Source organism: Juglans regia, chromosome 6 (genome assembly GCF_001411555.2).
Source record: "Juglans regia cultivar Chandler chromosome 6, Walnut 2.0, whole genome shotgun sequence".
In the NCBI taxonomy this organism is placed as follows: Eukaryota; Viridiplantae; Streptophyta; class Magnoliopsida; order Fagales; family Juglandaceae; genus Juglans; species Juglans regia.
This window is the reverse complement of record NC_049906.1, coordinates 12,116,061-12,130,185: the sequence shown is the minus strand read 5'-3', so window position 1 is coordinate 12,130,185 and position 14,125 is coordinate 12,116,061. Positions and strand designations below refer to the sequence as shown.

The following is a 14,125-nucleotide window of genomic DNA, read 5'->3' as shown; positions in this document are numbered from 1 at the left end:
AACCCACCCAAAAACCATCCTCAATACGTTATCAGTGCATACCCAACCACAACCGGCACAAATCACAGCCCAAACACAAACATCCAAGTTTTAAATCCCACCAAAAACCAACAATCCCAAATAGGTGTATGAAGTGGGCTAGAACTAAAAATGAATATAAAATAAATGAATATAACACTTACTGTGACTAGTAATCGTGTAGATGAGGAGGTTTGCGCGATTTCTAAGCAACAAAGTGATCTAATGGAACACCCCGCCTAATTAACCATTAGGATTAATCTTTAACGCCCTTAGATTAAGCTTATGATTTTGGGCTTTAAATATTTATTATTATTATTATTATCATATTATTTTGTTTGCTTATTTTATTTATTTATTTCAATGTTGATAGTTAGATTTATTTAAACCATGACACTTAGGGTCATTAATCATTAAGCATGAAGGATTAGAGGATCAAGACCACTAGTAATCCTATTAAGGCCTTTAGAACCTTAGAACGCTTATGGGCCAAGCCTTAGAAGCCTTAAACCAAGCCTCATAGGAATGCAAGACTTGGTATGATAGCCTGGGCCCAAGTCTGAGGAAGGCATAAGGCATTTGGGCCAAACTTGGGATAGGTTTGACCCATGACCCAATTTGGTCAAGGTAAGCCTTTCAAGCACCATCTTTGTGGATCTTGAGGCCTCTCTTAATCCCTCAAAATCTGGAAACAAGACGCTTCCATTCACTCAAACCCAAAAGCCCATGGACCATTAACCCACACTCATGGTCCTTTTAAGTCCACAAGACCCAAAGCCTTGTTTTGCTTCTATTTCACTATTTAATTTGAAAGTCCAATACACCATAACATGGGTTTTCTCAAGCCCATGTCATACCCTAAGTACCCAAATTAAATTTTGAAATTGGGTTAAGACCATTAATCAACTTACCCATGATTAGTGTTCTTTAAACCATGTTTTAGAGCATAATTTTCTTTTTTAATCTTTTTAGCCTTTTTGATCTGAAATATTTTTGTTTCTTATTCAATTATATCATTCTTAGATCATATTAGGACCCTAGATAAACTTCCACACATGTCATTAGAAGAAATAACATATTAAACCCCAAAATATACCAATCGGCACACATGTGTGCCCTTTGTGTGCAATAGGTTGTTTTGCCCTTGTTTATACTTTGCTCTGAAGTTCTCACATTTTCTTTGAATCAAGCTGAACAAAAGGGATTAATATCTGGCTTCCCTATCTCTAGAGGCTCTCTATCAGTTAATCATCTCTTCTTTGCAGATGATAGCCTGGTATTTTGCAAAGCTCAGTTGCAGGAATGGGGCGGGCTACATAACATCCTCTCGTCTTATGAATTAGCTTCAGGTCAAAGGCTAAATCTTGAGAAATCCTCTATCTATTTTAGCAAGAACACAAGGCAAGAGATCCAAGACTCCATCCTGGCTGCAGCTGGTTTCAAAGTGTCGGGGCCTTTTGAAAAATATTTGGGGTTACCTTCTCACATTGGCAAGAGCAAATCAAGGGCCTTTCTTCCCATTATTGACAGAATAAAAGGACAAATGACAAATTGGAAAACAAATCTGCTTTCTCCAGCTGGCAAGGAAGTATTGCTGAAATCAGTTATTCAATCCATTCCCACTTACAGCATGGGTATCTTTCTAATTCCCAAGGGCATCCTAAGGAACATTAATAAGCTACTACAGTCATTTTGGTGGGGAATTAGAAACCAGAATCCTAAAATGCACTGGCTAAGTTGGAAGGGTCTTGGAATGGGTAAACAGGCTGGCGGTTTGGGATTTCGTGACTTTGAAGACTTCAATAGAGCTCTATTAGCAAAGCAAGGGTGGAGAATCATCACCAATCCCCAATCCTTGGCCTCTAGAGTTCTAAAAGCTAAATACTTTCCATCAAGTGACTTTGCCTCAGCAAGAGTTAAAAGAAAGGACTCTTTTGTGTGGAAGAGTATTACAACAGCAAGGCCATTACTATATGAAGGCCTTCTTTGGAAGATAGGCAATGGAAACACAGTGAAGATATGGACAGATCGATGGCTGCCTACCCCTTCATCTTACAAATCCCAGTCTCCTCCAAAGATTCTCAACTCAAATGCCACGGTTAGCTCTCTCATCGACCAAGACACCCATTCTTGGAATTTACACCTGGTTCATAATGTATTCACTCCTGAGGAGGCTGCCATCATTTCCAAAATTCACATTAGTCCCTGCAACAGGAGTGACAAACAAGTTTGGAGATGTACTAAGAATGGTATATTCTCAGTAAAATCAGCATACCATCTTCAAGTCTCTATGAATGGGATCAATAAGGGGCAATCATCAGAATCGACCAAACATGAGGACCTATGGAAACTGTTATGGAAGCTAAAGGTGCCAAGCAATATCAAAATGTTTCTCTGGAGATCAGCAAAGGAAATCCTTCCCACCAGAGTTAACTTACACAAAAGGAAGATCATTGAAAATCCCATGTGTCCTATTTGCTTAACTCTACCAGAAACTGTTTCTCATGCTCTTTGGACATGTAAGGCAGCCCAGGATGTTTGGTGCAGTAGCTCAAGAAGACTTCAGAAAAGTAGGACTGAGGACATACCCTTCTTTGACTTGTTAAAAGAGCTTCTAGCCACCCTACCACCAGAGGATCTCACTAAGCTAGCTCTCACAGCAAAAGAAATCTGGTTTAGAAGAAACAAACTCATTTTTGAATCCAGATTCGAGTCACCTCAACAGGTACTATATCGTGTGTCCAATTGCATGAGAGATTTGGAGGAGCTAACAAGGAACCAACAAAAGCACTTTAATCAGCATCAACCTCCAGCCAAGTGGTGCAAACCTCCAACCAATTTCTATAAAATAAATTGGGACGCAGCCATAGACAAGGTCAACTGCAAGGTGGGCATTGGGGTGTCTATCAGAGATTGGTCAGGTCCATTCACAGCAACTCTGAGGAGCCCTAGCAACTCTTTTCCTGATCCCACTCTAGGAGAAGCACTAGCTACATTACGAGCTGTGCAATTTGGAACTGAAATGGGATTACGAAACGTCATTTTCGAAGGGGACTCACTCCTAGTGGTGAATGGCATAAACAGTCTAGCTGAAGATTGGAGCTCGGAGGGGCTAATTTATCAAGACATCAAGCTACTTCTAAGCAATTATTCTTCATGGTCAGTTTTGCATGTTCCTAGACAGGCCAATGTAGTGGCTCACAGTCTAGCAAGAAGTTCTCTAGAGTTAGATGAGGACTCAATCCATGTAGAGGACTATCCTCATTGTATTCACCATCATCTCTCTTGAGATATTTATATGAAGTTTCCTTTTCTCAAAAAAAAAAAAAAAGGTTGTTTTGCCCTTAAGCCCAATCTTTTTGTGCCATTTTTCTCAAGGGCAATATGGCCTCTAAACACCTCATATGATCCCTTTAGACCAAGACCTAGCCTTGGATGAAATTTGGTTTTAAAAGCTAAACCAAAACCCCAAACGGATTGCACCCAAAGGCTAGTTGGATAGGAACCGAATTAGTTGGGTTTCAACCTCCCATCTGCCCATGGCTGAGCCACCACCCCATGCCACCTCCAACACCACCCAATCCCAAAGAGGCCCTCATTGTCATCATGAGCTTTTGACCAATTTTTCCACCAAAGAGGGCACCAAAACCAAATGGTTTTTGTGCACCATTCCACTCGGTAACCACCCTCCCTTGCATCATCTTCTTTGAGCAACACCTTCATGTCACATGGAAACCAACCCTCCATCTTCTACCACCTGAGAAAGCTTTCGAGAAGTGACTTATGACCTGCTCAAATTAGCCTTGAAGAAGAGACAAATGGATGAGTCAAGGCCATGATCAAAACTGTCCAAGGAAAGCCTCCATGAACCCGTCAGCTCCATGGTTGATTTTTGATGGTTTTTCTTCTCTTCTTTCTACAGCACGACTTGACCAGCACCCTTAGGATCAATTTAGCACATGTAGTGATGAAGCCATGGTGATTTAGGGCACTATTTTGTTTTGCACAAGTGACATAAGGTGATGAAGTGCAAGCTGAAAATTCAGCTCCTTACACCACCGCCCATTTCATCCAATTCCCATGGACTTAGGTTGACATCTCCGCCCCTTGGCCACATATAAATAGATCCACCGCCCCCTCATTTCCTCCACACCTCATCTCCAGCTCCCCCTTGAGGATTGAGAGCCATCTTCCCCCTTAGTTTTGAGAGAATCCAAAAGGGGCATGTGCGCGCTTGAGTGTTCTTGAAGTTCTTATGAGTTCTTGTGCTAGGAGCTTGAGTGGGCTACAACATTTGTAATTTTTCTTGCCCCAGATCTTAGTTTACATGTCAAGTTGTGGTTTTAAGTTTTGGAGTGATTTTTGGGGGAATCTAGAAAACGTTACCATGCTTGATTCAAAACCGGGTTCATTAAGAATGATTTAAGTGTTTAAATTGTTTTAAGTGGAAATTTTAGCTATGACATGTCTTAGCATATTTTGATATGATTTATTAATGTCTTATAATGATCATGGAAGATTTTATTTTTTTTATTAAAAGCATGTCATGATAGGTTTTAATTCTATCTTGTTTTGATCATCAAAACATGCTTTGGGTTTTAAGTAAGTTTGTGATTAAGGCATAAAGCTTGATTTATTCCACCTAGGCTTAATGATTAAGCATTTAGAAACCTTCTGATTGGGACAAGAACGAAAATACATGTTTTGGGTGAGTTTTGAAAGCATGACTTCGTGATTTACAGTAGCAACATCAAGCTTGATTAATGGAGGATTAATGAAGATTAAGGTTTTTAGCAATGATTAAGTGTTGGGATGAACTTACTCAACAATGAATTACCCTTTATCATATCATTAAGGACTATAATGACTATTTGTGACTAAAGAAAATTGCATAAGCATGGACTCACAGGGATTAATAGTTGAGAACACACTAGGATATCAACTAGAGTGCATGCCACGAGTTGGGAGTGTTTGAGCTAGTTTCACTTTGAATTTTACAATTCTAAGGGTATAGATGGTTTTAGAGTATCAAAATATGAGGTCCATGAAAGTTGGTTAAATTTGAGGTTTGTTTGCAAATAGTGAAAAATAGGGCCTTAGTGGTAATTTTTGAACGTTTAGGGGTATTTTTGTAAATACTCATTTTGAACACTTTGATTATGAACATCTTACATAGTGGCATAAATTCTAACTTAGTATGAATTTGATTTCAGACCCTACGACTTTTCAAACTCAGGAAGTTTGTAAGTTGACATCTAATTTATACATTGATAATTTATTTATGATTTATTGATATATGCCACATTTATGTTATAATTGTCATTTTCAGCATAAGATATTGTGTTATATGATACATTGAGTGCATACTTACATGACATGTGATATTTTAACCATTTTTGCATATTGCATCTATAAATGACTTTTTTCACATAAAAGATTGCTACATATGCACATGTCATGAAATAGTATTTTCAACATAGCATGAAAATAATTTTTGTCACAGTCCCAAAGGTTAGGATGGAGGATTATCCTAGTGAAACTCCTCAGTCTACTCTGGAGTATTTAAGAATGGAGTGATAACTCCTGAGTTGATGAAGAACAGTCAACGAGCTTTGAATGAGTTTTTTTAAAGAATGTCGAAGCGAAATTAAATGTTATGACACCTAATGCTAGTGTGATGAGTGTATGAAAGTGCACACTAAATACTCTATTATTGGACTAAAATGTTAAAATTTTAATAGAAATCATTGGAATTAATGTGTATTCTTGAATTGAGTTTCTATTTACTTTAGGATACTCCTGAGTAGATTTTTATATTTAATTTCAGAGTCTATAAAAGAGTAAGTCCAAACCCATTCAAATTCAAAGGATTTTTAAGTGGGCAAGATGTTGGAACAATCTAAGAACTATCAACGAGTGTAGGACTCTTCAAATAAGGATAATGATGGGGTTTGAGAGTAATTCGGATCAGAATCCAAAATGCGCTAGGAGACAGAATGGATACACTTTAGTATTTTAATCATAACTTTCCTCTCAAATATTGGATTGATGCGATTCTTGATGCGTTGGAAAGCTATTTTAAAGGGCTACAAAGTTATCTCCAATAAGGACTTCCACGTTCGAACTCCTGAAGCGCGTAAGTGGCTACAAAGTTGAGTAAAACAATTTAGGCGATTTTGTGTGCGAGAATATGAAGACATTAGGGTTTCTTTCCTACCCTATTTAAGCATATCATTAATACAAAAATTGTGGAGTGGAGAAGAGGGGAGACGACTCAGTTTGAAGGAGGAAGATCTGAAATTAATTTCCATGGCCGCCGTTTGCTTTATTTTTCTCTTGAGATTTTTATTGTCCATTACGTTTATAGGTAACTAAATTCTCAAGTAGGGCTAAGGATGAACTTACACATTAGATGGTATTTTTAATTTATGTATTTGATTTTCAATTTCTAAAACTCTTTTGTTTTATCATTCTCAATTCATTGTTGATGTTTTCTTCTACGAATAATCATAGAATTTATTCTGTTTATGGATTCAGTCATGCTTTTTCTATTGAATGGATTAGCTCTTTGATTATGTTTGGATCAATTATTTATCTATATTGATTTAATTCTTTGCTGCAATATCGCTTCCTGAGTATATTGTCATCGTTGGATTTTCTCAATAGTGATAATAATTTACGTATTTTAAAAGTGGTGAATGATTTTTCAAATGGTTACATTTGATTTAATTTTGGTTTATAAATCTATACCTTCCGATTGAGAATATTAGAAATTGAGTTCCCAATTGAGTTATTCAATGAATTAAGAATAATTAAAATACCATATTTGTGCAAGGGATTACGGACGCGTTATTGTTTGTCAAATTTGAGTACTTTTTCCCTTAGTCACTTTGCTTCACTTTAATTACATTTAAAATAATCTTTGTTCTCCATTAATCATTTAACTTTTTTCTTGGGTTTTTTTTGTTTCTTCTACTATTCTTTTAATTTGTCTCTCTATGGAATCGACACCCCAAAGCTGTGCTACAACTACCGCATTATTTTTTGGACGTAATCATGGGTGTACATGATATGATGTTATGATGATGTTATGCTATATTACCAATGCATTGAAAATGAGTTTGCAGGCAACGTAGTTTCAATGTGAGTTGTACTATGGTCACTAGAAGGTATTCGCATTGCATATGAGGAACTGTAACCATACCACACGTTACGATGTTACAGTAAATTATGAATTGCTAATAATGATGAAACGTTATGATTATTTTTGCCAGTAAAGTGAAAAACGTTCTTTGAGCAAAAATATGTGTTTCAATTTTTCTGAAAATGTTAAGGAATCTGGATGTGAGACAGATTGATTTTTTTGTATTTCATGCATTTTATATTTATCATTCTTCATGCATAATTTATTTTTGCGCACGTTGTTTGTTTAACTTACTGATATTTCAAGTAAATCTCACCCCTTGTGGACCCACTATCATTCTACTTGGAATGATAGAAGTTGTGTCAAGACTCGAAAATGATGGATTGGATGGAGAAGTGGATCCAACTGATTGAGCAGGAGTTAGACCTCAAGAAAATACTAGATTATATCCTTATGTTTATAGCACTAGTCCTTCATGCTCTAGAATGCATGAAGGGATTGATCTAGCTTTGGAGACTTTTTATGTTTAGCTGTACTAAGATTATGCTACTGTTTGATTTGAAGTTATGATGGACAATAATGCATTGAGATGTTTTTAGTTATTTTGGCATAATTTTTATTTTCACCCTTAATCCGTTACGAATATTGCATTCTGCTAGTTGCACTTATAGGATGCATTGCATATTAACAGTCATGTACGGGAGTATGTAACCTTGTATTACATGTTTCGATGCTCTAAGTCTCTTTTCCATCTCAAGCAGAGGTTGGAGGTGTCACATCTAGAACACTAGAAAAGTGAGAACTTGTGTTTGGATAGGGTACAAAGAGATTGAGAGAGATGTGGGTGAGTGAAGTAGGAAATATCGCGGGGTGGGCACGAGTATTTGGAAACTAAGTCTTACACTTAGTCACTGCACATGACACATGCATGGCATGGCCACTAGGTCTCAGAGTCCCACTGGGACTTAGAGACTCCATACAAAAGAGACTCCAAATCCATGTGCCTAAAGACCAAAAAAAATTGCAATCTCATGCAGAAAATGCACATATGCCTAAATGAAAAATAAAACAATCACAAAAATAAAATATAAATAAAATGACATAAAGGTTGACCCACACCCTCAAAAAAATTTTAAGCAACTTAATTCTTTGAAGCCAAGTCACTTGCCTAAATGCACCAAGTGTCCAATCACAATGTATCCATCACACAACCAACCTTGAAAGATGTTCTTACTCTCTTATTTGAAGTAAGGAGTCCAAAAAAAAAAAAAAAAATGACGATACACCACAAATTCATCATGGCCAAAGTCTATGTGAGTGTGTAAGTGAGGCAACTTACTACCACTATCAAATATTTAAATATTTAAAAATAATATATGTATTTTCTTTTTCCCCATTTTTGCACATAGATACTTCCAAATGGGTTATTTTTGACTTGAAAAGTCAAACATTATGTTAGGACCTAGATACTTAGAAATAGTATCTCTTCCAAACATAAAGTTGCACAACTCTTGATACGTCCATTTTATCACTAATCTTTTTCTACAATGAATAGAGCAACTATTTTTTCTATAAGGTCTTAAGGGACAAGATCCGTGTAAGATGTTTGTCTTTTTCTGAAATGAAGAAACACCGACTTTTTTTTATATGGATCAAACCTTTATATTTGGCAAGAAGAGATCTCTTGACTTTTTGTACTAGATTCAACTAGTATTAGTCAATTTAAGGTATAGACTCCCACTTGAGACATCATCTATGAAACTTTATGGAACATACATAATGAAAATAAATGTAGAAAATAAGTTCCTCACAGTGCACTAAAAGTTAATTTTGCCAAAATGAGCCATGGAGTCTACACTTAGATTGTAGACTACAAAAAATTAGAGAGATGTTCCATCTCCAAGTATAGGAAGTGTGAAGAAGTGAGTACTCAAAGCTAAGCACACAAGCATGATTTTCACCAAACTCAACAAAGCAGAAAAATAAATAAAGAAAAAAAAATCAACATTTTTTTGTAAAAAACAATGAAAGAAAATAAAAATATGTGAAATGCATGTCCTAGACTAATGATGTGCAAGAAAAAAAATAAGTGTCTATCACTTAATGTCACACACATTCATCTAAAGACTTGAGTACAACCCTCATACGAACTTTCCAACAAACATAGTTTTTCCCATCAAAGTATGGTGAGGCATATAACTACAATGACGTGATCTACAGGGACACGGATCACACTCGGATGAGCGAACCAAGCTTTGATGCCATTGAAATTACCCACATATCTCTGCATATTAATACAAAGATCTACCAATTCACTCAACAAATTGGTTAGTCGTCAATCATGCAATTATTTAATAACCAATCAATAACATAAAATAAATTAATTGCATAACACAAAAATTGGTAATGAAGTGAAACCTTTTAAAGAACTTCTTAAAGGTAAAACCCTATGGGGTAGCCAAATCCAGAAATGTATCAACCGAGCTTTAAGCCCAGCCCGTTGGAGAAGCCCAGCCCACGAGTGGTTAAGGTAAGACCGAACGGCGCCGTTTGGGTGAAGGGATTAAATTCCCTTTTACGGAAACACTGTTTTTCTTCTTCGCGTTGCCTCCCCCATTTCTCTGCAATTCCGGATCTCACTCACCCGTGTGCACCAACCCACGACTCCAGCAGTTGTGTTTCATCTCCTTTCACACTCAAGGTTCGGTTATTACTCATTTTTTACAGATTACTCAATCGGGTTCTCATTGTTTTTCTTCTTCTTCTTCATCTCTTCACCGTGTGCTCAACTCAAGGTTTTGAAACTTCAAATTGTTCTTCCATTGCAGATTTTTTTCGGCTTCTTGAACAGAGATTGGTAACTCCTCTCTTTTATTTATTTTATTTTACTTCTTCTCCTTCCTTCTTCTTTCGGTTTTACTCTTACGGGCCTCATTACCATCTTCGGTTTTGCTCCGTTTTGACGCACACACGCACACTGCTTGTCTAGCCGTGCATCACATTTAGTCAATTTTCCCCTTTACGCAGACCATTAATTTATTTCAGTAGAAAATTTTGTGACTTTTATTTTAGGTTGATGTATTTTAATTGTTAGAGCAGTGGAGTGTGTTAGAATTAAGGATGTTGAGGGGTATAATCTTGGGTGTTTTGTGAGACGGTGTTTGAAATATTATTTCAGACTCTTTGGTGTGAACAATGGATGTTTTGGAACTGGTTGTATTGAAGTTTCGTGCAAGTTTTGAATTGTTGAATGATTAGAGTAATGATGCGTGCACTGGAATTGTCTTATTCAAAGGTTGGAAGTGGTTTGGGTTGGATTATGTTTTAATTAATGGAGTTACTGTTGTTGGTTTTGGAAATAATTATAATTGGTTTGGTGTTATAGAAGGTGGTTGTTTCGGGTTTTAAATGCGAATGGGTGAAGAGAGTTGTTCGGGTTTAATTGTTAGGATAGTTATTGAGTTGTGAAGGGATTGTTTTGATTTATTACTTAATAAATAGCAGCCTACTAGATTGGTTATTAAATGTTGGATATATATTCTTTTGTTTAGGTGGTGTTACTATTAGAGTTCCGGCTCAAGGTGTTGATAATACGAAGAAGTCAGGTAAGCGGGGTTCATATACTAGTTTTGCATAAAAGAAATAAAATGAGGTTGACTTTGAGAATAAATGTGTTTATTTTCTTTTTGAAAGAAATGATCTGAAAACAACTTCAGAAGTTTATTCTGCATATGCATAAATTCAATATAAGAGAAAATGTTTTCTGTCATGACTGGTGTAGACATGAGCTAGTTTTGTGCACTTTGTTTCTGAACTGTGTAAAAGAGCGAATAAGGAATTCTAAAAGTTTTGTTATGAACAAATGAGAATATTTTGTTTATGTTTATCTCGAACATGTGAAATGATTTGAAGCTTTTCAGTGTTTTGTTTAGACATGTTGTATCATCTGAAAATCTTGGCATGAAGTTCTGATTCTGTATATGTTTGTAATCGGATTTTCGATGAAATCCGTTTTGTTTCTGTTAAGGCCCAGCCACGGGTATAATGGTGGTTTATAACCCTACCACGGGGGTGAAACATGGTATACGGCCCAGCTACGGGTATAATGGTGGTTTATAACCCTACCACGTATAATGGTGGTTTATAACCCTACCACGGGGGTGAAACATGGAAAATAGCCCAGCCACGGGTATAATGGTGGTTTATAACCCTACCACGGGGGTGAAACATGGAATATGGCCCAGCCACGGGTATAATGGTGGTTTATAACCCTACCACGGGGGTTAAACATGATATTGTCCCGATGTGATGCTAAGAGATGATTTAATTATAATGTTTCAGTTTAGAAATGCCAACGGATTCTCTTTTTGGAATAAGTATATTTTTCTGAAAATTTCACTCTAATGTTTTTGTACAAGTTTTGTTTCTGCATTCTGAAAGTAAATGTTTTGTTCGGCTTATCAAATGTTATAAATGCTCATGTTTACATACTAGTATATGCTCTCTGTTTGCTGAGTTGTTGATAACTCATCCCGTTAATCTTCATAATATTTCAGATGACATCGATGGCTCAGCTGAATATCAGTATTAGATTCTATGGAGAAGATTATCATTGATTTGTTGTTGGGTATCTCATGATATTAGTGTTGGTGTTGGAGGTTAATTATTTTTCTTAAGTTTGCTTCAATGGATTTAGACGGTTTATGGAGACTTATGTTAATGTTTTATTATTTCTAGTTGTTATTTGAGACATGAAGAAGAGTTGATTTTATTTGAGTTGTTGGATTGAATATTGGATAAATGAGTTTATTTGATTTATTTAATTGAAGTATTTACGTTCGATTTGAGGTTTGGAAAAATGGATATATTCTTGAATTTGGAAGTACTCTAGCCTTGTTAGAGTGATTATCAGGTTTTATGAGTTAACTCTCTGGACCCTCGGGGTCGTGATGTTACAAGAAAAGTCAATCTTATTATTTGAAACTCTGCTGACGAATTTTGCTGAGGACTTGCTGGCACCTGATACTTATCTTTTCAACATTGACAGTTTCATATTCAAACTCTTCTCTGGATAAAATCACACTTGAATTATCTAAAACAGTTCGTAACAGCCTCTAGATAAGATCAAAACAACTTTAGATAAACTCAAATTATTTTATATTTGTCCAAAATATAAATCCTAACATAAGATAAAGTCTACCATCTTAGTCACATAGTCATATCCAAACTTATCATCTTAGTCACCTAATCCTAGCCAAACTCTTGCATCTATAAGGGTAACATCTAGTATCCTGTGTCACACCCATAGTTGTCAAAGTCATAGCCTTTAATGCAGCGTGGCGTCTGAGGTGGCACCATTAATGCTGTGTGACTCCCCAGGTGGCATCTCGATCGTAGGCGATCAGTAGGATCACTTCTCGTCCCCATCATCAAAGAATGGAGGGTTGTCCATGCATGTTCTCTGTTTACTTGCCGGCGCAGAACTTTTAATGCTAGGTGTCACAGTAGAGTGTTAGAGTACGTGTGTCCTGTCTGAACCCACCCCCCCAACTTGTTTGCCACGTAGTGTATCCCCTTTCTTTTAATATAGCTTGTGGGCTGAGTTTCGTTGGTGATTCCTAGGCCATAGGAGAGGGGAGATTCAGGCTGAGATGGGCCACAGTGTCTTACCCAGGCCTAACCCAGTGGGCCGGGAGGGGAATATACCTCCAATTACCCCTCCAATTTTGACAAAAAAATGTATGGTGGGAATTCTTCTATTTTCAAGGACATTTGGGTGACACGTCTCTGATAGACTAATGTGTACTTAAGTTGCTTGTTTGGCTTCCTTCGTCTAAGTAACGACTGCTGGTTCTCCTCCTGCATCGCTACATGCAGTGCGTATGAAAGGATCTAGGCTCGGCCACTCTCTCTTTCATAGCGTGTGTCACTCTGTTGCTTGGGGAATTCCGATCGACGTGGGTGCCTATTTAAGTCTAGCCGCCTTCCTATTCTTTGTTTGTTTGCTTTCACTCTCTCTTGGAGCCTTTGAATCCTTGTATTACTGCTCTCATACTTCCTTGCTTTCTTCTCATTTTCAGCCATTTCAGCCAGTTTCTTCTAGTTTCTTCCATGGCTTTCAAGAACACTTCCCATGCTGCTCAGTGGGGCTCGTGCTTTGCTAGCTTGTTTGAGTCCTTTAGGACTTCTAGGGGAATGGACCCTCCAGAGGTTCATACTAAGTCCTAGGATCTTGAGGGATTCAACTAGAGGTCGGAGGTTTCTCCGATGACTTTGAGGTCACTAAGGGCCTTTTTCGGAGTCTCTAACTCTATCTTTTTCAAAGTTCCCGAGGCCCGCCAAGGGGCCTTAGATTCTAAGGGTTACACCGTGAAGGTGGCATTATACCTCACTATGTTTTCTAACGGACTGCAACTTCCTTTTTGCTGGTCGATTCATGATGTGCTAGACTACCTTCATTTGGCTCTTACACAACTCCACGCCAATGCGTGGAGGATCTTGGTGTGCTGCTGCATCGTTTGGTGCCAGGTGCAGGAGGAGATCAACCCAGAGCACCCGAACCTTCCTGCTCGAGAATTCCTCTTCACCCACAGCCTGCTAAAGTAGAAAGGGAACTACTATAGTTTTCGTTCATGCCAAGGGCAGATGATTGCTTGTTTGGAGCCACGATTTTCCCAGGTCAAAGATTGGACCTGAAGATTTTTCTTTGTGTTCGGCAATGGTGGGGGTTCCCCGTATGCGCTGTCTAGGGGGTTGTGCCAGAGGTCAAAACCAACTAAGGAGGAGGCTCAATTGGAGATTGTACAATCTTGGATAACGTCGCACCAGCATGACATTTACACCGATGCATCTTTTGGATGAAGTTAGGTTAGGGTGATACCTGTCCCCTAGGCACGCAATCGCTACGATGATTGTCGTATCCATATGCAGCCCACAACCCATCAGGATCGTAAAAGGCTCCCA

At 37.6% G+C, this 14,125-nt stretch overlaps 1 protein-coding gene across 1 annotated transcript; it reads left to right on the top strand.

Annotated features, from left to right (window-relative positions):
* Positions 1-626: 626 nt before the first annotated feature.
* Positions 627-13,768, top strand: LOC109002494. The gene is made up of 4 exons (XM_018980282.1): positions 627-645; positions 1,185-3,177; positions 13,243-13,372; positions 13,691-13,768. Exons 1-4 carry the CDS (start codon positions 627-629, stop codon positions 13,766-13,768), a joined length of 2,220 nt encoding a protein of 739 aa, XP_018835827.1.
* Positions 13,769-14,125: the final 357 nt, after the last annotated feature.